The sequence below is a fragment of the Rhinopithecus roxellana genome, chromosome 6 (genome assembly GCF_007565055.1).
Source record: "Rhinopithecus roxellana isolate Shanxi Qingling chromosome 6, ASM756505v1, whole genome shotgun sequence".
NCBI classification, from domain to species: Eukaryota; Metazoa; Chordata; class Mammalia; order Primates; family Cercopithecidae; genus Rhinopithecus; species Rhinopithecus roxellana.
In genome coordinates this window covers 154,432,018-154,454,612 of record NC_044554.1, presented here as the reverse complement: position 1 = coordinate 154,454,612, position 22,595 = coordinate 154,432,018, and the positions used below count along the sequence as shown (strand labels likewise).

The 22,595-nt window shown below is 35.7% G+C and overlaps 1 protein-coding gene across 4 annotated transcripts in view; it reads left to right on the top strand.

The window, feature by feature from the left end:
- Window positions 1-22,595, top strand: part of BBS9 (Bardet-Biedl syndrome 9) — a 617,615-nt gene that overhangs the window by 234,464 nt on the left and 360,556 nt on the right. For 3 of the 4 annotated variants that reach the window (XM_030932359.1, XM_030932358.1, XM_030932357.1), the window contains exons 10-14: window positions 6,489-6,670; window positions 10,943-11,019; window positions 14,581-14,634; window positions 19,030-19,132; window positions 21,210-21,314. In XM_030932359.1, the coding sequence (XP_030788219.1) occupies window positions 6,489-6,670; window positions 10,943-11,019; window positions 14,581-14,634; window positions 19,030-19,132; window positions 21,210-21,314 (521 nt within the window). Of the gene's footprint in view, window positions 1-6,488; window positions 6,671-10,942; window positions 11,020-14,580; window positions 14,635-19,029; window positions 19,133-21,209; window positions 21,315-22,405; window positions 22,421-22,595 lie in introns of all 4 variants that reach the window. The other variant, XM_030932356.1, reaches the window with a different exon arrangement.

The window sequence follows — 22,595 nt, the reverse complement described above, 5'->3', positions numbered from 1 at the left end:
AGAATTCTTTACATATTAGATTTAATATATACAATTGTGTTTTTTTTGGAGACGGAGTCTCGCTCTGTCACCTGGGCTGGAGTGCAGTGGCATGATCTCGGCTAACTGCAACCTCCGCCTCCTTGGTTCAAGTAATTCTCCTGCCTCAGCCTCCCAAGTAGCTGGGACTACAGAAGCGCGCCACCACACCTGGCTAATTTTGTATTTTAGTAGAGATGGGATTTTACCGTGTTGCCCAGGCAGGCCTTGAACTCCTGAGCTCAGGCAATCTGCCCACCTTGACCTCTCAAAATGCTAGGATTACAGGCGTAAGCCACTGTGCCTGGTCTATAAAATTGTTTTTATAGGTCAAAACCAGTTGATTATCAGGAACTTCACATGGTTTAACTTAAAATGTTGTATTTTATATTGGTTGCCAATGTTTTCTGAGTTTGTCCTTTGTTTTATTATGTTGTATTCTTAAGCCTATAACAAGTTCAAAATTTTAATGTAGTTTAATTTAGAGATCCTTTCATTTGTAGCTTCCTCCGTTGCATTCTTATAGCAAAAGTTTTCTTACCATCTCAAAGGGAGATAAATATTTTTGTAGTTTCATGTGTTTAAATTGAACTTTAAAAATCCATCTGGAATTTTGCTTTAATGTATTTGTTAAGGAAGGAATCTGTTTACTGAGTGATAAAATCATTATTTACAGATTCCTGAGCAAAATTCTGTTGTTTAATTTCATGCCCCATTGCTGAAATTGCAAAATAACCAAATGTCCTAGGAATGTAATATCTTTGACCTTGATTCTTCATAAAGTACATTATTCTAGTGACTTAGCTTAGCTGATGCACTTCACAGACCAATAATAATTCAGAGACCTTGATTTTGTCAATGTTAACTCTGCTTTTAAGACAGAAGCAGTAGGGTACACAGTATTGGATTTAATTGATGGTTCCTTTCAGCATAACATTCTGTCATTCATAGAACCTTACTTATTAACCCACATGAACAATATTGTTAAAATTTTCATCAAATTCAAAAATCCGCAACAAAATACTAGCTAACCAAATCTAACAGCACATCAAAAAGATAGTACATTATGATCAAGTGGGTTTCATCCCAGGGATGCAGGAATGATTTAACATATATAAATCAATAAATGTGATATGTCACTTAGAATTAAAAACGAAAACCATGTGATTATTTCAATAGATACAGAAAAAGCATTTGATAAAATCCAACATGGCTTTATGAGAAAAACTCTCAACAAAATAGGCATAGAAGAGACTTACCTCAAAGTAATAAAAGCCATATATGACAGACCCACAGCCAGCATCATGCTGAATGGGAGAAAGTTGAAAGCATTTCCCTTGAGAACCGGAACAAGGCAAGGATGTCCACTTCCACAACTTTTATTCAACATGGTGCTGGAAATCCTAGCCAGAACAATCAGACAAGAGGAAGAAATAAAGGACATCCAGATTGGAAAAGAGGAAGTCAAATTGTCACTATTCACTGATAGTATGATCTTATGACTAGAAAACCCTAAAGACTCATCCAAAAAGCTCTTAGGTCAAATTCAGTAAAGTCTCAGGATACAAAATCAATTTACACAGATCAGTAGCACTCCTATACACTAACAACAACAAAACTGAAAATCAAATGAAGAACTCAGTCCCTTTTACAACAACTGCAAACACACACACACACACACACACACACACACACACACACATGCACCACAAAAAACCACCACCAACAAAAAAACTTAGGAATATACTTAACCAATGAGGTGAAAGAGCTCTATAAGGAAAACTGCAAAACACTGCTGGAAGAAACCATAGATGACACAAACAAATGGAAACAAATCCCAAGCTCAAGGATGGGAAGAATCAATATTGTGAAAATGACCATAATGCCCAAAGCTATCTACAGATTCAATGCAATTCCCATCAAAATACTGTTATCATTCTTTACAGAACTAGAAAAAACAATCCTGAAATTCTTATGGAACCATAAAAGAGCTCGCATAGCCAAAGCAATACTAGGCAAAAAGAACAAATCTGGAGGCATCACATTACCCAACTTCAAATTGTACTACAAGGCTGTAGTTACCCAAACAGCGTGGTAGTGGCATAAAAACGGGCACATAGACCAATGGAACAGGATAGAGAACCCAGAAATAAAGCCAAACTTAGAGCGAACTGATCTTTGGCAAAGCATACAAAACATAAATTGAGTAAAAGACACCCTATTCGATAAATGGGGCTGGGAAAACTGGCAAGCCACATGTAGAAGAATAAAACTGGATCCTCATCTCTCACCTTATACAAAAATCAACTCAAGATGGATCAAAGACTTAAATCTGAAACCTGAAACCATAACCAAAAACCACCTGTACCCCCAAAAACTATTGAATTTTTTTGAAAAACTAAAAACAAGAGGCCGGGTGTGGGGCTCACGCCTGTAATCCCAGCACTTTGGGAGGCCAAGGCAGGTGGATCACAAGGTCAGGAGTTTGAGACCAGCCTGGCCAAAATGGCGAAACCCTGTCTCTACTAAAAATACAAAAATTAGCCCGGTGTGATGGCGGGCACCTGTAATCCCAGCTACTCGGGAGGCTGGGGCAGGAGAATCACTTGAACCCGGGAGGTGGAGGTTGCAGTGAGCCTAGATCATGCCACTGCACTCCAGCCTGGGCAACAGAGTGAGGTTCCATCTCAAAACAACAACAACAATAACAACAATAATAACAAAAAGAAAATGATAAAGAAATACAAGATTGAAGGCTTTAATGTCCCTAAACAAATTATATACTATATTATCATTCTTAATACAGATTTTTGAAATTTATTCATTCACCCTTTTTTTGGTGCTATGTGTTTTTTTAAATGGTGGTAAAATATACATAACATAAATTTTACCATTTTAAGCATTTTAAAATGTACAGTTCTGTGGCATTAGGTACATTCATATTGCTGTGCAATCATCACCACTATCTATCTCCAGAACCTTTTCATCTTTACTAAGTAAAACTCTGTATCTCTCAATTCCCTCCCCCAGCCCCTGGAAACCACCATTCACCTTTGGGTCTCTACAAATCTGACTACTCTAGGAATCTCATCTAAAAAGAATAGTTTTTAGAGTACAGGTGGTTTTTGGTTACATGGATAAGTTCTTTAGTGGTGATTTCTGGGATTTTGGTGCACCTGTCAGCTGAGCAGTATATACTGTACCCAATATATAGCCTTTTATCCCTTACCCCCTCCCAACCATCCCCTCCTGCCAGTCCCCAAAGTCCATGTCATCATTCTTATGCTTTTGCATCTTCATAGCTTAGCTCTCACTTATAAGTGAGAACATAACTATATTTGGTTGTCTATTTCTAAGTCACTTCACTTAGAATAATGGCTTCCTGCTCCATCTAAGTTGCTGCAAAACACATTATTTCATTCTTTTTTATGGCTGAGTTGTATTCCATGGTGTGTATTCACCACATTTGCTTTATCCACTCATTGGTTGATGGGCATTTAGGTTGGTTTCATATCTTTGCAAATGACATGAATAGACAATTCTCAAAAGAAGATATGCAACAGCCCAACAAACATATTAAAAAGTGCTCAACATCACTAATCATCAGGGAGTGCTACTCAGCCATAAAAAGAAACAAATAAGCTATAATGTCTTTTTTTTTTTTTTTTTTTGAGACCGAGTCTTGCTGTGTTGCCCAGGCTGGAGTGCAATGGTCTTGGCTCACTGCAACCTCTACCTCCTGGGTTTAAGTGATTCTCCTGCCTCAGTCTCCCGAGTAGCTGGGATTACAGGTGCCTGCCACCACACCTGGCTAATTTTTGTATTTTTAGTGGAGATGATGTTTCACCATGTTGGCCAGGCTGGTCTTGAACTTCTGACCTCAAGCAATGCATCTGCCTCGGCTTTCCAAAATGCTGGGATTACAGGTGTGAGCCACCATCCCCAGCCTATAATGTCTTTTCCCATTGATTTTATAAAAAGTAAATTGCTTAAGTTCTGTAATTACCTTAGCTGTCAAGACATTCTGGTGAAATTTGTTCTTTTGGTGAGGGAAGACCCTGGCTACTCTCTTTACCATTTGGACACATGAAATACCAGTAAAAAGTGTTTTTAGAGAGTCTGAAGAAATATATGTATTCTCTGTTATCCAAACTCTTCCTATCTGAACTCAGAAACTTCATAGATTCAGATAATTTTTTAGATAAATGCCTTGTATCTAATTTGCTGTCTAAACTGGTGGAATAAAACTGATTTAGTAATAAACTTTTCACCTCAAAGACCAAATCAATTTAGATAGGGATGAATACTTGTATTGGGTAATGCTAGCTTTTCTGTGTGATGGACTGTTCAAAGGATGAAGATGAAATGGAAAAGCCTGTTTGAATTTAAAGAACTGATGAATTTCACATTCTCTGAGAAGCCACCCCAGAGGTCTGTGCTTTAGCACCCTAGAGTTTCCTGAGGACTCATTGGGTTCGTAGGCCTTGGTGGGGCTGGCTAGAAGGGGGAACAGACCACAGTTACAACTCAGAGGGAAGGGAAGGTTTGCTCTCTGGAAATGGGCTTGTCAGAGCTGAAAGTTGGGATTTCCATGGCCACTAGGTGGCTTCAGTTACCTGCAAAGAAAGGTTCAAACCTTTCTCTGGGGTTGCTTTTCGTACTTTAGGAAGATCATTCAATTTTTGCAGTATTTGTTTTCTGAGGGGTAGATGACAGAAGCAACCTTAAAACTTAAAGTTTTTGAAGATTATCTAGTCTTACCTTCTCATTTTACAGATCAAGAATATTTAGAAAAACTTTCCCAAATTGGCTGAGCTCTATAGGGGCAGCATCAGAGCTAGAGCTCAAGTCTCCCGAGTCCTAGTCTAGTTCTTTAGCTGTTGAACCAGTGACAACAATCTATTTTTTTATTCCTCTCAAGCCATACGACAAGGTTGCATGTCACTGACTATACCAGAGTCCTGGAGACGATGTGTATTGGAATGTTGTGTTTAAGGCAGGTGGTGAAGTGGATGCTGGTGGCCATCTTATGGGCAGAACTGAGCAGTGGTTGTATCTACTCCCAACCTAGTTAAGCTTTTAGATTAATGAAATGACTACCTGCCATGATCCACCGTTGGGAAGTTTTAAACATTTTTGTTCATTCTGAATAAGCCTAGACTCTTACATGCCTTATCTGTTATATACTTTATGTCCTTTTCTTCAGATGAATAGCAACATTTTAAAGTCTCTTTTCTCTCATAATTTTTCTGTTTTTGTTTACTTTTAGAGACAAGGTCTTGCTATGTTGCCCAAGCTGGATTCAAACTCCTGGGCTTAAGCAATTCTTTGTCTCATCAAGTAGCTGGGAGTGCAGGCATGTGCCACTGTGCCAATTTATTATTTTTGATTAATATCTAACCTTTAGAACAGAGTAGAAAATACTTTAAAAAAATCAAAAGTTTCTGTAGAAAACCTAACAAACAAAAGTGAGTCAAACAAATCCATTATGTATCAACTCAAAACAGCTTATGACGATGTTGAATTTTTTTGTTTTTCTGGCAGACTTAGGGAGGAAGCAAATACAGTATTCATCTCAGCTTCTTTTTATGACATGTTCACAAAAACTTACAAATTTTAAAAAATGGTGTGCCAAAATTATCCATAATTTGTATATTATGGCTAATTTCTAGAGTAAAATAGACCTCAGGGAGCCTAAGAGAGAAGGAAGAGTGAAAGAATGGGAAGGATAAAAGATAATGAGAATGAAAACAGTGATAGAGAAAGAGATAGTAAATGGGACAATTGGCTACTTCTAGCTAAAAGTGAAGAGAAAGAGAGAACAAACCAGAGAGCCACTTAAGTAGGAGAGCATGTGAAGGAAGCTGTGATGGGAGGACCTGGGAAAGAGGGCAAACGTGAATCCTAAGGGTAGAGAGGGAAAAGGATGAGGAAAGACCAGGGGCCACATTTTTTTTTTTTTTTTTGCAAGACCTCTGATGGTTTCCCGTATCAACTTTGTTTACTATTCTGTCCCCTTGATTGTCCTGTCTTCACTCCTGTGCCTCATTCCTGGTCTTCATCCAGCCAGCAGCCCAGCTCCACTCTTGGTCCATTGTACCTCCACAAGTGGTGTTCACATGCTTATTACGCATATGCCAAGTGGTAGCTGGAATGAGGATTAAAACAGTACTTAAAATGCTCTTAGAGCAGGATTTGCTTTGTAGTTAGGTCCCCAAAAGTGGTAGCTATTATAATAATTAAACTTTTTCCTCTGCCTTAGTGGACCTTAACATTGGGAGTACTTCTGTACTTCTGTAAATACAAATCATGTTTGAAACCTTTGAATTGAGTCTTTGAAGTAAAACTTTAGAAATATATAGTTATTTTCTTAATGGTGTGTTGATGCTGAATTGAGTAAAAATGTAGTTGGTCAAGACTAACTCTACTGAAATTTAAAATTGTGTCTCATTTTCTCTTCCTTATTGTAGTGATTTAAAGGGAGTGATAGTCACTCTGAGTGATGATGGTCACTTGCAGTGTTCATACCTGGGGACAGATCCTTCTCTGTTCCAAGCTCCAAATGTTGAATCTCGAGAACTAAACTATGATGAACTTGATGTAGAAATGAAAGAACTTCAGAAGATCATTAAAGATGTTAACAAATCACAAGGTATCTCATTTGCAGCTTTTTATTATTTTAGTATTCATTGTGAAATTCACATTATCTTGTAGGTAGATATTATTATGTATATTTGTTAATTTTCTCCTCTAGGCTTAATTAAAGTCATATTTGTAAAAACAATATTGCTCTTTAGCACACAAGATGTTTATGTTTCCTTTGTATGTTATAGCTTCTGAAAACATATTTTAGTTAAGAAAATGCTTTTGTTGTTAATGTTTCATGGACAGCACTATCTAGTTTTTTTCTTTACATGCTAAGAAAGGAAGAAGTACTTCTTTGAGTGGTGGCTTTAGGCCTTGAGAAGAGCATTAAAATTTAGAGTGGTCATTTATTAACTCTAATACTCCTGAAACAACTTTAGTTCTTCTTTTAAAAGAAAGCAAAGCACTTGAGCTACCATTTGTTACTAAAAATGTAGGCATTTGCAGCTTAGTGACATAATTTATGTTTGTAGTTAATTAACCATCCAAATGGTGTGTAGCTTGCAGTATGCTGATTTCTGATGACTCAGAGGCTGATGATATTTTCAGTTCCTGAGTTTTGAATAACTCAATATTATCTTACTTTGGGACTCACAAGGGTATAATTTTTTTGTAAATTAAAAAGGAGAAGCAAAACACCAATCCTGAAGTTTGAGTTGGACATGTGAAAAGCATTACTTCAAGTTCCCTTTTCAGGGTCAGGTAAAAGCATTTTTTTAATAGGAAAAAATATGGACTATTTTCACATAAAAGAAATGTTAAAACAAGTAGGAATAATAAAAGAAGCAGAGCATCAAAAGCCAACCAAAACAACAGAGCCAATCTTAATCCTGATCCAGTCATTTTACTAGATTTATGTACTTTTGAGTCTATGTTACCAACGTTGTATTCCTCTGGTCCTGAGGAATTGAGATAATATATTTTAAAAATACACATATTAAAATAAAGGTATTATGCTTTGGTTGCACACATTCTTTTAGAAAGCTTTGAGAGTAAACCAGTGAAGTTCAGGTCTTTCAAGTACCTACAATTACTTAAAAACCTATTTGTTGTCAGTGCCGCCATGTCAAATAGAGAGTGGTTAAAACTGAGTGTCTCATATTGCAGTATACAATTTTTTTTTCAATTTTTGTTACTAGCAATTTTGGGATTAATAGAATTATAAGTCTTGTTTTGTTATTTAAAAATATAGTTGGGGAAGAGTGGCATAGGCATGAAACATGAAATTTCCAGACTTCATTAAATAATATGGCTTTCATTTCAAATTTTGTCCTGAGATTTTGCCCTTTCCACAGTAATGTGCCAACAATATTTTGATTAACATTAATTGAATATGAAATTTCTCAGAAAATCCCTTACAGCTGAAAGTTATTTCTTGGTGGTTATAGTGATGACTTTGGGTGAGAAAGTTGAGGCTGTTTTACTTGTCATTACCTTGATCCTTCGGCATGTCTTAAAATAACTGCTAATTAAGTTGGGGATACACCCACAGACTTAGGTGCAAAGTGCATGATTTACATAACCTTAATTTTTAATTAATGTTTGAAGTTCCTTGCTCCTTCTACGCCACCATCATTTAGTTTCATTTCTGGGAAAGAAACAAAGGGAAACTTTTTAAACTGAGAGGTATTTAAAACATTTTATTTCTAGATATGGAAAAAAATTTAGTATCTTGTACCCTTATAAAACCATGGTATGTTTGTTTATTAAAATACCTGTAATTATAGAAAAGCACAAAATTGTTTTATTACAGTTTTAGCTTCTCTTTATTATGAGAAGTTAAAACGCTGAACTTTTTGATGACCCCATTATTCATTTTAATGTCACTTATTTTAGTATGGAGGCTTTAACTTACAAAAAATGTTCATAGTCTTGTGGGTTGTGTTCAGTATTTAAAGCTTTTAAAAGTGTTTTCAAAGGAAGAGTTGCAGCAAAATTTAAAGTCAGTTTAAAGAGTACATTTTGTTGTACACATGGTGTATATTATCTACTGTAATAAAAGTGTTTTTGAAGCTGATTTTATGTGTATAAGTTATAAGAGGAATGTATGTTGTAAGCATGAAATCATAGTAATAATTTCTCTATGGCTCATGGATTCTGAAGCTTTTCATACTCAACTCATTAATGTGAATCCTGCCTAGTATTTTTGTTACTAGTGGTCAACAACATCTACTGGTAGGAACTTTCAAAGACAGAATTTTATTTATGATTGAGATAGTTGATCATGTTGTCTGCCTGGCGTGAGTATGAAGGACTGGGTGCAACATTGACACAGGTGTCCATACAGCTGTGTCTTCCGAAAGGGACGGATAGCAGTAAGACATGGGGATATAAACGAAAGTCTGCACCCCATTTGAAATGTCCGGGATAACTAAGCTGGTGATACCACTGAGTAGTAGCATCATTTGTGTTTTGTGACATTGTTCATTTAGGATTCTGTCTGGCTACATGTCACAAGATACCCAAGTAAGATAGAGGTTTCTTTCTTTTTCTTGCAAAAGAAGCCCAGTGATGGGCAGTCCAGGGTTGGCTTGGCAGTTCCACAGTCATCAGGGACTCTTGATTCCTTCTATCTTGGGCCCATCTATTGGTCCAGCATGGCTTTTGGAACTCCTGCCCTCACATCTGTTGCTGAGTCAGCCCCCTGAAGGAGCTTTCTTGGAAGCCACACCCTGAATAGCTCCTATTTACATCTCACCAGCCACTCCAAGCTGCAAAACTGGCTGGGAAATTACATGACTTAGCTGAGTACTTTGTTGCTTAGCATAAAGTTGGGCTTTAAGTAAAGAAGAATTGAAGAATGGTTATTGGGATGGGCAATGAATAGCCATTTGTACTCTCATTAAGTTGTGGAAATTCCCATTCCAAATTGTGCAGTTTGGTGGGAATGCCCGATAGCAGTTGCGGGCAGTTCCTTTTTTTGTGAGACAGCTGATTCATATTTTCAGTCAGCCATCCTCGGAGTGTGGGAGATGTTTCCTCTCAGGGTCACAGGGTGATCTCAGCAATTCTAGGTGTTACGTGCAGATATGATTTCTAGGGAAGAATCATCAGGCTATTTCTCCTGAGTCTCTCCTCTTATTAGGGAGGAATAGCTTTCCCAGAAACATGTGCCAGCTCTCTCCACTCCCAACTTCCCTTACCTTCCATCTGCCAGGATTAAGTCCCATGTTCTTGCCTAAAACAACAAATGGTCAGTGGAAGAAAATCACCATGATTGGATTTGACCCTGGAGCCTGGGAGGGGTGACTTTCTCTGAGATGAAGGTGAATAGCTCAACAAAATTAGGGCTCCAATACACAGAGGGAGGAGGGAAGAATGCATGTTAAGTAGGCAGCCAATAGTTTGAGATATATATTGTGTATATATATATATATAAATATATAATTTTTTTTTTGTTTAAGATCTTTGTTGTTGATACTATGAATAAGTATCTCATTATACAATATAACATGTTAAAATTATGAAAATAACATATATATGGTAAAAACAATTCAGTACTAGAAGGATAAATAATGAAAGGTGAATCTTTGTTCAACCCAAGATCCTAGTTCCACTCCTTAAAGGCGATCCTTATCAAGAGTTTTTGTGTATTCTTCTAGAAAATATTCATGTTTATGTAATTGTTTTGACACAAATATGTGCATTTTAGATACATTGTACTTCATCTTGCCTTTTACAAATTAGTAGACGTATTTTGGAGTTTTTAAAATATCAGCATGTAAAGATGGACAACGCTCTTATTTATGACTTTGGGACACTGCATAGTACAGATATACCATGATTTATTTAACAATTAGCTTGTTAATAGATATATAGATATTTAGGTTGTTTTCATTTCTGAAAAAAATAACTACTAACATTAGAGACCTCCTTGGGCATGGTTATGGTTATTAGATACATTCTTGGGAGTAGAATTAAGTCACAGGATATGTACATTTTACACTTTGATAGTTCTAGCCAACTTACCTTCAAAAGGGCTGTACTGATCTGGGCTTCCACTTGTAGTTAAAGAGAGGGCATTGAAATTCCTAATGCTGGTCAGTCAATGGCTCACGTCTTAGCTAATATCTTCAGAAAAAGACAATTTTTTTTACCATATTATAGAGGGAAAGAATTAGCATCAAGCTTCTAATACTGTAATGCATTAGTTTTTTCAACTCGTGAGTATGTTTATGGGGTTGTTTTTTATATGTGCTATAGACATACCTTTAAAGAAAAACTATATACAGAAGGTTTTACTTTATGATTAAATACTTTTTCTTTTTTTAAATCACAGGTGTTTGGCCCATGACTGAGAAAGAAGATGACTTGAACATTTCTGTCGTGGTTTCTCCTAACTTTGATTCAGTTTCTGTAGGTATACTTGCAGATTTTAAAGGGGTTTATAATAGTGGTAAACTCTGATGAATTAGGACCAAAACGCGTTGGTTTAAAGTTTGGTCCTCCAAGTAGACACTTCAGGGAGGATAACAAATTGTAGGCCTTGTTCCTTTCTTTTTTTTTTTTTTTTTTTTTTTTTTTTTTGAGACTGAGTCTCTCTCTGTCGCCCAGGCTGGAGTGCAGTGGCCGGATCTCAGCTCACTGCAAGCTCTGCCTCCCGGTTTACGCCATTCTCCTGCCTCAGCCTCCTGAGTAGCTGGGACTACAGGCGCCCGCCACCTCTCCCGGCTAGTTTTTTGTATTTTTTTAGTAGAGACGGGGTTTCACCGTGTTCACCAGGATGATCTCGATCTCCTGACCTCGTGATCCGCCCGTCTCGGCCTCCCAAAGTGCTGGGATTACAGGCTTGAGCCACCGCGCCCGGCCGGCCTTGTTACTTTCTAGATAAAAACATCAATAGCCCTTTAGTGCCAGCAAGGAGCTCCTTGGGCAGGATTTCTGTTTTAAAAAGAAGTGGAGTTGTGGGGGAAGAGAGAGCAGTAGAAGGGCTTCTTGCCCTAGTTCGAATCCTACTTAAAAAAATTTTTTTTCAAACTTTCATAGTACCATAGCATTGACATAATACTAATGTAGCTGAATAATACTGACCCTACTACCAGATTTTTGTTGGAGATTCAATGAGATAAGGTTTGTGAGTGGCCTAGCTCAAGGTTTGATGATTTCTAGTCTTTAATACATTATGGTGGTGGTGGTGGTAGGGTAGCTTAAGAGTATACAGTTGGTCCAATACTTACTTTTCCCCCTATTTCTGTCTGTGTGACACAAGACAAGGTACTTAATTTTCTTAGTCTCAATTTTCTCATCTGCAAAATGGGAATAAATAATAGAATCTACTTTGTTGAATGTTATGATAATTGTTATGATTGTCATCATCAAATTACGTTTTCCTTCTTTCAACATTATAATAATCAACATCGTCATAATCATTATCATTGTCACAACCATCTATGTCCATGAGTTGTCTTGTTCACTGCTGTATCCTTAGTGCTTGCCAAATAATGAGTGCTCAATATACATTTGCTCTATGAATGACTGAATTAATACAACTGAGAAACAGAAAGGATGAAAGGAGGACTATTCTTGATTATATTACTTCATCTCCTCACTTAGTTTTCTATAAGCACTTGTTAGGATGTGATTGATTATGTCTCACTGACTGCAGTTTATCTGTGTTCTACCAACAGATGATCAATTTAGGAAAGTGGTTGAATTCACTCATTTTACCATATTTGAAGTTTATATCATATAATTCTACTTGGGAAATGTCTTCATTATTTAGGTATCAGAGCATACTTTAAAACATATATCATGAGTGTCAAAAGATTAATTTTAGTATAAACAGCCAATCCAATTTGTGATAAAAATCACATTAACATTGGATAGCATATTAAATTGGGTACACAAAAAAGTAGGACTATATATGAAAGAAACATTCACTCAGCTGAGTCACATAGTAGAGGCACTGTTTTAAACACTGGCCATTCAGCACACACCATTTTTCATTCTACCTGAAGGGTGTAGTCTAAGTGGAACATTTCTGCTTAGTTAGCTGACAAATGTACACGTATTTTCTTGCTCTGGAAATGACTTTTTTTTTTTTCCTTTGGGCAACTTATATAAGTTTTTATAGGTTCTCTTCAACATAGGCTGCTTGGAATGAGGAATTCCCTTTCTGTTTCTTAGGAACTTTTAGTCTTTGTAGGAAAATGCCTTATGTAGTAGCACTATGTTATAATGTATATTTCCCTATTGGTAACCCTGAATGCTATTTCCTGTTAAGTAGGTGTCTCTTTCCAGCTTCATTTTCCCTGTGTTACTATTTTTTCTTTCTTAAGAGATTTCTTGAGAGTATCATATTCATCTCATTGGAAAACATTAGCCCTACAATTTATGTGGCTTTGGTGCCATGACGTCTTCTTATAGCCATTTCTTTCTTGCTATGGTTTTATGTTCCCGAAGGACTGCTGTCCTTGAAGTGTCTAGGTGTTTAGTCATGGATTGAAATGAGCAGGAAACAGGAGATGTTGATTTCTTTTCTAGATCTGTGGATAGCTAAATGTAAAATATTTCCTGGATTTTAGGTATTATTAGAGCACAAAGCCTAGATTAATAGTTTACTTTGAATCGTTATTATGAAAACACATCTCAAAAAAAGTAATATAATTTATATTAGAATGGAGTCTTTCTTAGAGGAGATAAGCATTGCTGTCCCATCTTCCTGATTGAGAAGCTGGATCATAGTTTAAATATGATTTCCTGTGGAGCCATAAGTAGAACATGGATTTCTCAATTTTGAATTCTACCGAAGCCCATTACATCATAGGATCCCCATTGCTTGGAAGTGGCTTAGTTTTTCCTAGTTAAAAATACTTCAAGTAAAAAAGCACAATGGATCATATTCATTGGTTGGATAGAGACATAATTTTTATTGGTCCCAAGAATTCATATGGGTATTATTAGAAAATATGTCACCCCTTAGTATTATTCTATCATAGAGCATTTTCCCCTACCAATGTATCACTTTAAAAAATAAGTTATAAGTGATAAGGGAAGTGTTTTATGTATTATATTATACTATGTATTATTTAAGAGGAGGGAGCAGGTAACGCAAGCTGACACTCAAAAAATGCCTATTGAATTAGTTTATGATATGCACTGGTTAAAAAAAAAAAGGTCCCCTTCCCTCCCCTCCCCTCCCCCCGCTTTTTTTTTGAGACAGAGTCTCGCTCTGTGCCCAGGCTGGAGTGAAGCGGCGCGATCTTGGCTCACTGCAACCTCTGCCTCCTGGGTTCAAGCGATTCTCCTGTCTCAGCCTCCCGAGTAGCTGGGATTACAGGTGCCTGCCACCACGCCCAGCTAATTTTTGTACTTTTAGTAGAGACGAGGTTTCATCATGTTGGCCAGGCTGGTCTTGAACTCCTGACCTCAGGTGATCCACCCACCTCAGCCTCCCAGAGTGCTAGGATTACAGGCATGAGCCACCATGCATGGCCCACTTTTATTTTATGGGTATAAGGCCACTCAATCTTTATATCATTAGTTGCATGTCTTAGATACATGTTATTAATCAGAATGACACATACCTTACGCAGGGTGAAAATACAGGGACCTGAAAGAATGGCATAATACTTTTCTGGGACATAAAGGGAGGTCTTCTTCTATGCAATATAAATAACAAGTTAATATAATTAATACTTTCAATATTTAAGTAAATTTGGGAATCGAGTGGTTTGATAAAATGTGTGACCTTTTCTTTCCCTTTTAGGGGATGAGTTTTTAAATATTAGCTTATGACTTTCTGGACGAAGGCATCAAAAAAGCCAGATTGTCTCTTTTAGTCTGTCATTAGAGTGATCAATCTTTTATAGTTCCCTATTTCGATAGTAGGAAATATACATTGCACCCTTTGTGTTCGCTCACTGCTGTGTAATACTGAAATCATTCTTTATTGCCTTCTCAATTCTGTGTTTACAGCAAGCGACTGATGCTGAGATGGGAACCGACCTTGCCCCTTCTGTCACAGTGAAGGTATTGTACCAGATTTTAGACTGTAATGTGCAAACAATATGATTCATTTAATCACACCTGTCACTTGTAAGTAGCTTACAGAAATGTAAAATAAACACTTGGCATTTGTAGATTTTTCCCCAGCCTTGAGTAGTGAATAGAAAACCTTTACTGTTACTTGCAAATATAAAACTGATCATTGCATTTATAGCAATATGTATATAATATAAATAATTATTATGAGGTACTCGTACCATTATTTAAATGTGTAGCATGATCCAGGCTTTTTTCATTGGAAATAAAGTTAACATTTTAAATCTGCTAAAGGAATTGTATCATCACCATTCGTAATAGACCAATCAAGTAGCATCATATATAGTATACTGTGAATTGATATTGGAGAAGCATGGGGATGCTAATATCTTTCTTCTACCTATGATTATGTGTGTGTTTGAAAAGAATTTCCAGCCATCTCTCTGCCATAACTTTAAGTGGATGTATTTACAGCAAGAAAATATTAAATGAAGATGCCACAAAGTTAGAGTTGTAACAAATTGATAGTCCTGGCAAATAGAATATTAAGGATGTGGTTTTGGTTAAGATTTTTGGTCCTGTCATTGTAGAATTTTAGAACTAGAACTTAAATGTAGAACCTTCTTAAAGCATTTATATTAAAATATGGTAATCATTCAGCACATTATTAAGCTGAAAATATTTATCACTGCCCAGACCTCGGAAGCAAGGAAAGGTTGTGGATTTTGGCAATTCACTTAGTCAAAACTTGGATGGGGCTTTATATTTTCTTAGATTATGGGTTGCTGTCCTTGGAGGAGCTTGACAGGGCACCAAGCTTTACCAATTGTGTTCGCTTACACTGGAACCAGCGGGTGGCCCAAATGTGGAGATCTTTGGTCGAACTTGAAGGGAGCTGAATCTTACAAGTTTCCTAAGCTAAGTTTTTTGGATTCTTGCCACTGGAAACAAGGGTGGTCTTTCCCCAACCTCCTTTTCCCCCAGTCCAATCAAAGGCTCTATCTCATTAATACTTCTGAATCTGTAAAGGCATTAGTGGCTAGAAATCAAACACTTAAGAAAAAGAAATAACTGTCGAGTTCCAGGAATGATTTGTACTTTCGTATAGGGACACCTCTTATATCTATCACTGATAATGTTCAGACACACACATGTAATAATTTAGGAGTGCACTGTTAATTACGATAAGAGATCTTGTGCCTTAACTAGAAAACATTGCTCATGCTTATTGTACCCCCAGCCAAGCAGGAGTTAGCACCGTAAGTAAACATACCTTTCCTTCCCATGCAGTTCTTAAGCTTTCATGTGTAGTAGCCACTTTAAAATGATGGCATGACATTACTGGCAAATTCTCCTTCATTCGTGGAACTTACTATATTTGAGAATACTTAAGTCACAACTGTCTTTCTCAGTGACATTATAAAAGTAAGAGAAAGAATGCAACAGGCAAGGGTTGCAGAAAATTGGCGGGACTCACACAGTGGACACAATGACTTCCTGATCCTGTCTGACAGTTTCTATACAAATTTCTACTATAAATCTCTCCTTATGACCTTTTATAACAACAGCAGCCAAGATATATAACTATGCAAGTTTCCGTCATAATAAATCCTGTTAATTGAGAAAATTTTTCCATGCGTTCCAAGTGAATGAAGATGTGGCTACCTTGAGTACGTGTGCATAATGCGTGACCATCTATTCCAGACAACTAGGCAGAGTGGTTGTTCATACCTGGCCTTTGGCATCATATTTATATATCTAGTATAAAAATTTGGTATTATATTTCCTAAGGGTTATATTTCATAAGAGGCAGAAAATAGCATGGAAAATTCTTGTATCAATGTTTTCTCCTTAATATTCTATAATTATTTTCCTGTTAAAATGTAAGACTTACGATCTAGCCAAGTCTTTAACTCTTTTTTGGCTCAAACACAACTATTCTTTGTTACTGTTGTTATTTTCGTTACCTAACTCCTCGATTTGTATTTTGAAAGGGCCTAGCCCATTGTTGGGGTTCAATAAATATGTGCATGAGAGCTATCATGATTGTGCATCTGAACCAAATGCAAACCCTACTTGTTACAATGTAAAATTCTGTGATTATTGTCTAAGTAGACATCATTGTGCCAGGAAAAGTCAGACTGCTTTTTTTCAAATGACTTATTACTACTTAAAGGAATTTTCATTTTTACTTAAAACTGAGCTCTCATTAGACTTTCCTGGTCACTATTTTCAATTCTCTAGTTGGATTGATGGCTTTGCACATGTTAATTTGCCTTCTCTGAACCTCTATTTTTTAAATGTAAAATAGGGATACTTTTTCATTTGCAGAGTTATTTTGAGTCTTAACCACAGTTGGTTAAAGGCATGAGCTCTGGATTCTGGCAGATAGCAGTTAAATTGTGGTTCTTCCACTTACAATCAAAGTGGCCTTGGGCAAATTACTTAGCATCTCTGAGCCACAATCTTTTGTAAAATGGTTTATGATGGTACTTGTCAAACATTTTTATAAAGAGTAAATTAAATAATGGAACATAAATAATTTGTTAGCATGGTTCCATGAATATAGAAAACTAATGTTTTTTTATCATTAATATTATTAATTTTATTTTAAAATATATGTGCAGACTAGTATTATATTATTGTAATAGTAGAATATTTAAATTATGTCCTGTTTGTTTAATGGACTAGCTAGTTGAAAGAAAGTTGTTTGTAGCACTTGGATGGTGTCTTCTTGCCATAATAACCATCAGGGTTTTACTAAAAAGATGTTATGTTTACAATGGCCAGACATCATCAAGGAAGTTTAGTTTGTGGCATGATGATTCCCTATGTATTCCCAGGATTTACGAAGTAAAAATTGAGGATTCATTGTTCATCGTGTTTATCATATTTAATTGCATCAATAGTTGTCTTAAGAATTTTCCTTTGCAAGTCAAAATTTTTATGTTTTTAACTTATTTTTAAGTTGTGCAGAATACTCACATCACTTAAAATTAATACATTTACTGAATCTAATTATATGTACATAATGTTTGTGGGGCAATTGTATATTCTTGTATATATAAAAATATTACATATATTTAATCAAGGAAGAGGTGATACCTGCTTTTTATTGAAAAGAAACTTCAAAACTACTTTTCTTAACAATAAGAATGGTCCTTGAATTATGTTAGTTAATGTATGTATCTGTCTCATATAACAAAGTCTAGTAACTAGACTGAACTGCTGTATAGAAAAGGTGCCATATAGAATGGTGGTTTATTTATTTTATTTAATTTTTTTCTCATGACATAGAAGTCATCATGATAGAACATTTTAAAATAGCTTTATTTAGATATTAGTTAGATACTATATTATTCACTTATTTAAAGTTACAATCCAATGATTTTTAGTATAGTGTATTTACAGAATTTTGCAACTATCACAATTTAATTTTAGAAAGTTTTATCCCCCCTAAAAGAAAGGCCATACCTATTAGCTGCCATTCCCCATCTCTCTCATCCCTAAGCAGCTCCTAATCTATTTTATTTCTCTATAGATTGCCTATTCTATACTTTTCATATAAATGGATCCTACAATATGTGGTTCTTTGTGACTAGATTTTTTCACTTAGCATCATGTTTTTAAGGTTCACCCATGTTGTGGCATATAAATGAAATAATGCACTTAACATTTGTTATCATGGTTTCATGAATATAAAAAACTGCTAATGGTTTTTATCATTAATATTATTCATAATGTATTTCATTTCTTTTATTGCTGAATAATATTTCATTGTATGAATATATCACATTTTATTTATTCATTCATCGTGATGGGAATTTGGATTATTTCTGCTTTTTGGCTATTAGCATATTGTTTCTGTGAACGTTTATGTATAAGATTTTGGGTGGACATATGTTTTCATTTCCCTTGGTACAGAATTGTGAAGTTATATGTCAAATTTATGTTTAACCTTTGAAGAAACTGCCAAACTTTTTTTAGAGTAGCTGTACCAATTTACATTTTCACTGGCAATGTATGAGGGTTCCAGTTTCTCCACATCATTGCTGTGTTATTGTCTGTCCTTTTCGTTATAGCCATTTTATTGGGTACGTAGTAGTATCTCATTGTGGTTTTTAGTTTGTATCTCCTTCAAAACTGAAGATATTGAGCATCTTTGCATATACATGTTGCTAATCTTTATTCTTTTGAGTAAAATCTGTTTAACTTTTTTGCACAGTTTCTACTTGATAGAGTATTTTAATCTATTACTTACTGTATTATGTTTTGTGACTACTCATTTTTTCCTCAGGTAATATTTTCTAATTATTTGCTAGCTATTTTTAAGTAGTTTTGAATAAAATGTAATTTTTTATTGATCACAATTTCTTTCCTTAGGTCACACTGCAGAATAGAGTGATATTGCAAAAAGCCAAATTATCAGTGTATGTGCAACCACCATTAGAATTGACTTGTGATCAGTTCACCTTTGAATTTATGAGTAAGTAAGTTTTTTGTTTTGGCTGAAAGTCTACCATGGTGTGAATGTAAAAGAAAATACTAGTTTGTTCATTTAATGGCTATTATTTCATGTCTGAATGGTAAGATTGGGATTATCCCATAATCAATGATTGTGTTGTTTTGCTTATATTTTCCCTCTTAGCATCAGCATGAACATTCAGTCAGTGATTGTTGGGACAAATTAATCTTTTAGGATTACAGATTTCTAGGTGCTTTTCTGAACTTGTTGTACCTATAATTGTTTTTTATTTATTTATTTATTTATTTTTGAGACAGGGTCTCATTCTCATTGGCCCAGGCTGGAGTGCAGTGGCACGATCATGGCTTACTGCAGCCTTAACTTCCCGGGTTCAAGTGATCCTCTCACCTCAGCCTCCTGAATAGCTGGGACTATAGGAAAACACCACCTGGCTAATTTTTTGTATTTTTAGTAGAGACGGGGTTTCGCCATGTTATCCAGGCTGGTCTTGAACTCCTGGGCTCAAGCAATCTGCCTATCTCGGCCTCCCAGAGTACTAAGATTACAAGCGTGAGCCACCACTCCTGGTCTGTTTTTAAATACTAAAATTTAGAAGGCTTTCTTTATTAGTGTTTCTTTATTGATATATTTATTGAATCAGTAATGTTTGAAGAACTAATGTGGACTTTGGAGTTTGGCCTGAGTTTGAATCCAGCTCTGACACTCACTTGATGTGTAACCTTAGGCAAAAACTACATTGGTAATCACTTGGAGCCTCATTTATTTTAATCTGCAAAAAGGGGTAATGATATTTGTCTTACAAGGTTGTTTTGAGGATTTAATTAAAAAGTAAATCTATAAAAGATATTCATAATAATGCTTAAAATAGTAGACATGTCATTAATGGCTACTCTTAGTAAGTGTTCTTTGTGTGGAATCTCTTACTCCTAACCATTTACATCCAAATTGTCATTAGTCCTGTTAACATAATCTGAATTACCTTTCAAGTCTTTTTTCTTTTTTTGTTTACTATAGCTTTTCTGCTAAGGCTTCTATCTCTTATTCATGAAGTCAAGAACGTATCTTTCTTTATTTGCCTCCATATAACCAACTCATAGCTGAGTGCCTGCCATTAGTAGGAATTCAACAAATCTTTGTAGAATGAATAAATAAATGATTGAGTGAAGTAACTTCATAGGTGATACCCAGCCATTTAACTTTTGCTTGCATTTCTGATTTTGTGCAACACTTCCAATTTGTCTTTCTAAAACACATTCTGAGTAACTTACTTTTTCCAGTTAAAAATCTCTTATGGCTCTGTAATACAGGCTGGGGGCCAACTATGTTAACATAGATGAGCATGCACATTCTGTTAGTGATTACTGTGTAACAGCATTCAATTCCCCTCATCCATTTTCTCCTTCAGTCTATGTTCTACCCATCATAAATTGCTATTTTCCTCCCAAATTCTCTTGCCCTTTTTGTGTACCGTTTTCTTTGTTCATGCTGTCTGTTCCTCGAAGTAAAGAACAGCAGTGCTGTAGAATGCCAGTTTCTTTGTACCTTGTTCTGGAGTCAATTCCTAGTAGCTGTGTTACCTTAGGCAAGCTTCTTTTTTTTTGTTTTTGTTTCTGTTTTTGAGACAGAGTCTCACTCTGTTGCCTGGACTAGAGTGCAATGGAGCAATCTCGGTTCACTACAAACTCCACCTTCCAGGCGTCACCATGCACACCTAATTTTTTTGTATTTTTAGTAGAGATACGGTTTTGTCATGTTGGCTAGGCTGGTCTCAAACTTCTGGCCTCACGTGATCCGCCCACCTAGGCCTCCCAAAATGTTGGGATTACAGGCGTGAGCCACTGTGCCCTGTCTTAGGCAAGCTTCTTAATCTCTCTGTATTCCAGTTTTCTCATGCATAAAAAATGAGGACAATAATAGTATCAACCTCACAGGTTTGTTGTGAAGATTTAATGAGTTACTTCATGTAAAATGCTTATGATAGTACCTGGCATGTGGTGAGTGCTTATTAAATTTTAACTGTTGTTAATAACAGTTGCCCCAAATTATGTAATTTATATTATTTTTATATTGCTTATAGCACCAGATTTGACTAGAACAGTAAGCTTTTCTGTTTATCTGAAAAGAAGTTATACACCATCAGAATTGGAAGGAAATGCTGTTGTTTCTTATTCCAGACCAACAGGTAAGCATACAGGCTTAATCATTCCTTTAAGTTGTTGGAGTTATGAGTAAAATGCTTATGCATTTAAGATGAGAAAACATACTGTGAAATATAATTAAATGAGAAAATGTTATTTTCTATTGTTAAGTAAAATCATATGTTTTCATTACTTTTATGTGTTATGAGTAGTTCATGACAAGTCTGTTTAGCTGATTTCCATATGTAATGTTTGGTTCCCTCTTTTCAGTTAATAGCAAATCTGATACATTTTTATTCTTAATAGAAGAATGTTATCTAGTCAGACTTCATTTATTTGGACTAAAGGCTAGTATTGATGCAGGATTTTTGCTCCTTAGTTCAGCCAAATCTGCATTCTTATTTCATGACCAGGAAGAATTAGGCATGTGGACACAGTGAAGAGTGAGGAGGGTGGAATTTTTTAAGCAGCTTTCCACCTCACAAATTGAATATCGGGGCTCCCACACAGGAGCTGATGAGGCCAGGCTCCTCCCCTGCATAGCCATTTTTGGCTATTATGCTTTTCTGTAATTTAAAAGACAGAATTTGAAAAATTACTAATCATTGGTATTGATTGAAAGTGAATTAGAAATTAACATTGAGAAAGTCTGCAGAATGCCAAGAGAAGCAAAAAGAAATATTATCAATAGTATTATTTACTTAAATTATTATAAAAAGGAGGAACTGGATTGACTTTAAAGGGGAAAGTTAAAAGACAGTAAATTCAAAAACTAAATGGAAATATTAATATTAGGTATTTATCCCTTTATTGAGTCTTTTTTGCTGTTTGGCTAGATCATATATCTTTACTTCTTTTTTTTTTCCACATTTCCGCTGGAATAACATTCTCATAGACTTCTGAGAATGGAAATATAAACAAATGTATTGTCGGATTTCATTTATTTATGTTATACTCTTCAATTGTGAATTGACTTGTGTTTGACTGGAGAGTCATTTAAGTCATCGGCGAGAATCTTGAAATTTTAATTTGTATTTTAAGCAGTTATGTGTCAAATTTGTGTTGTAACTTTACCACAGATAATTTGTTGCGTTCTTTTTCCCGTACCCCTTTTTGCTTTGCCTGTGATGGATAGATCGAAATCCTGATGGTAAGTGTAAAGATAACTTAGAAAAAAATGAATTTCAGAACTGAAATTTGGTTGATGAAGTGAATTGGTATTATAACATGAATGAACTCTTCTTACGGACTGCTCTTTTAACTGGAAAAACTTCTTTAGTATGATACAGTGCCTTGATTCTGCTGTGGAGAGCATAGTAGATGTT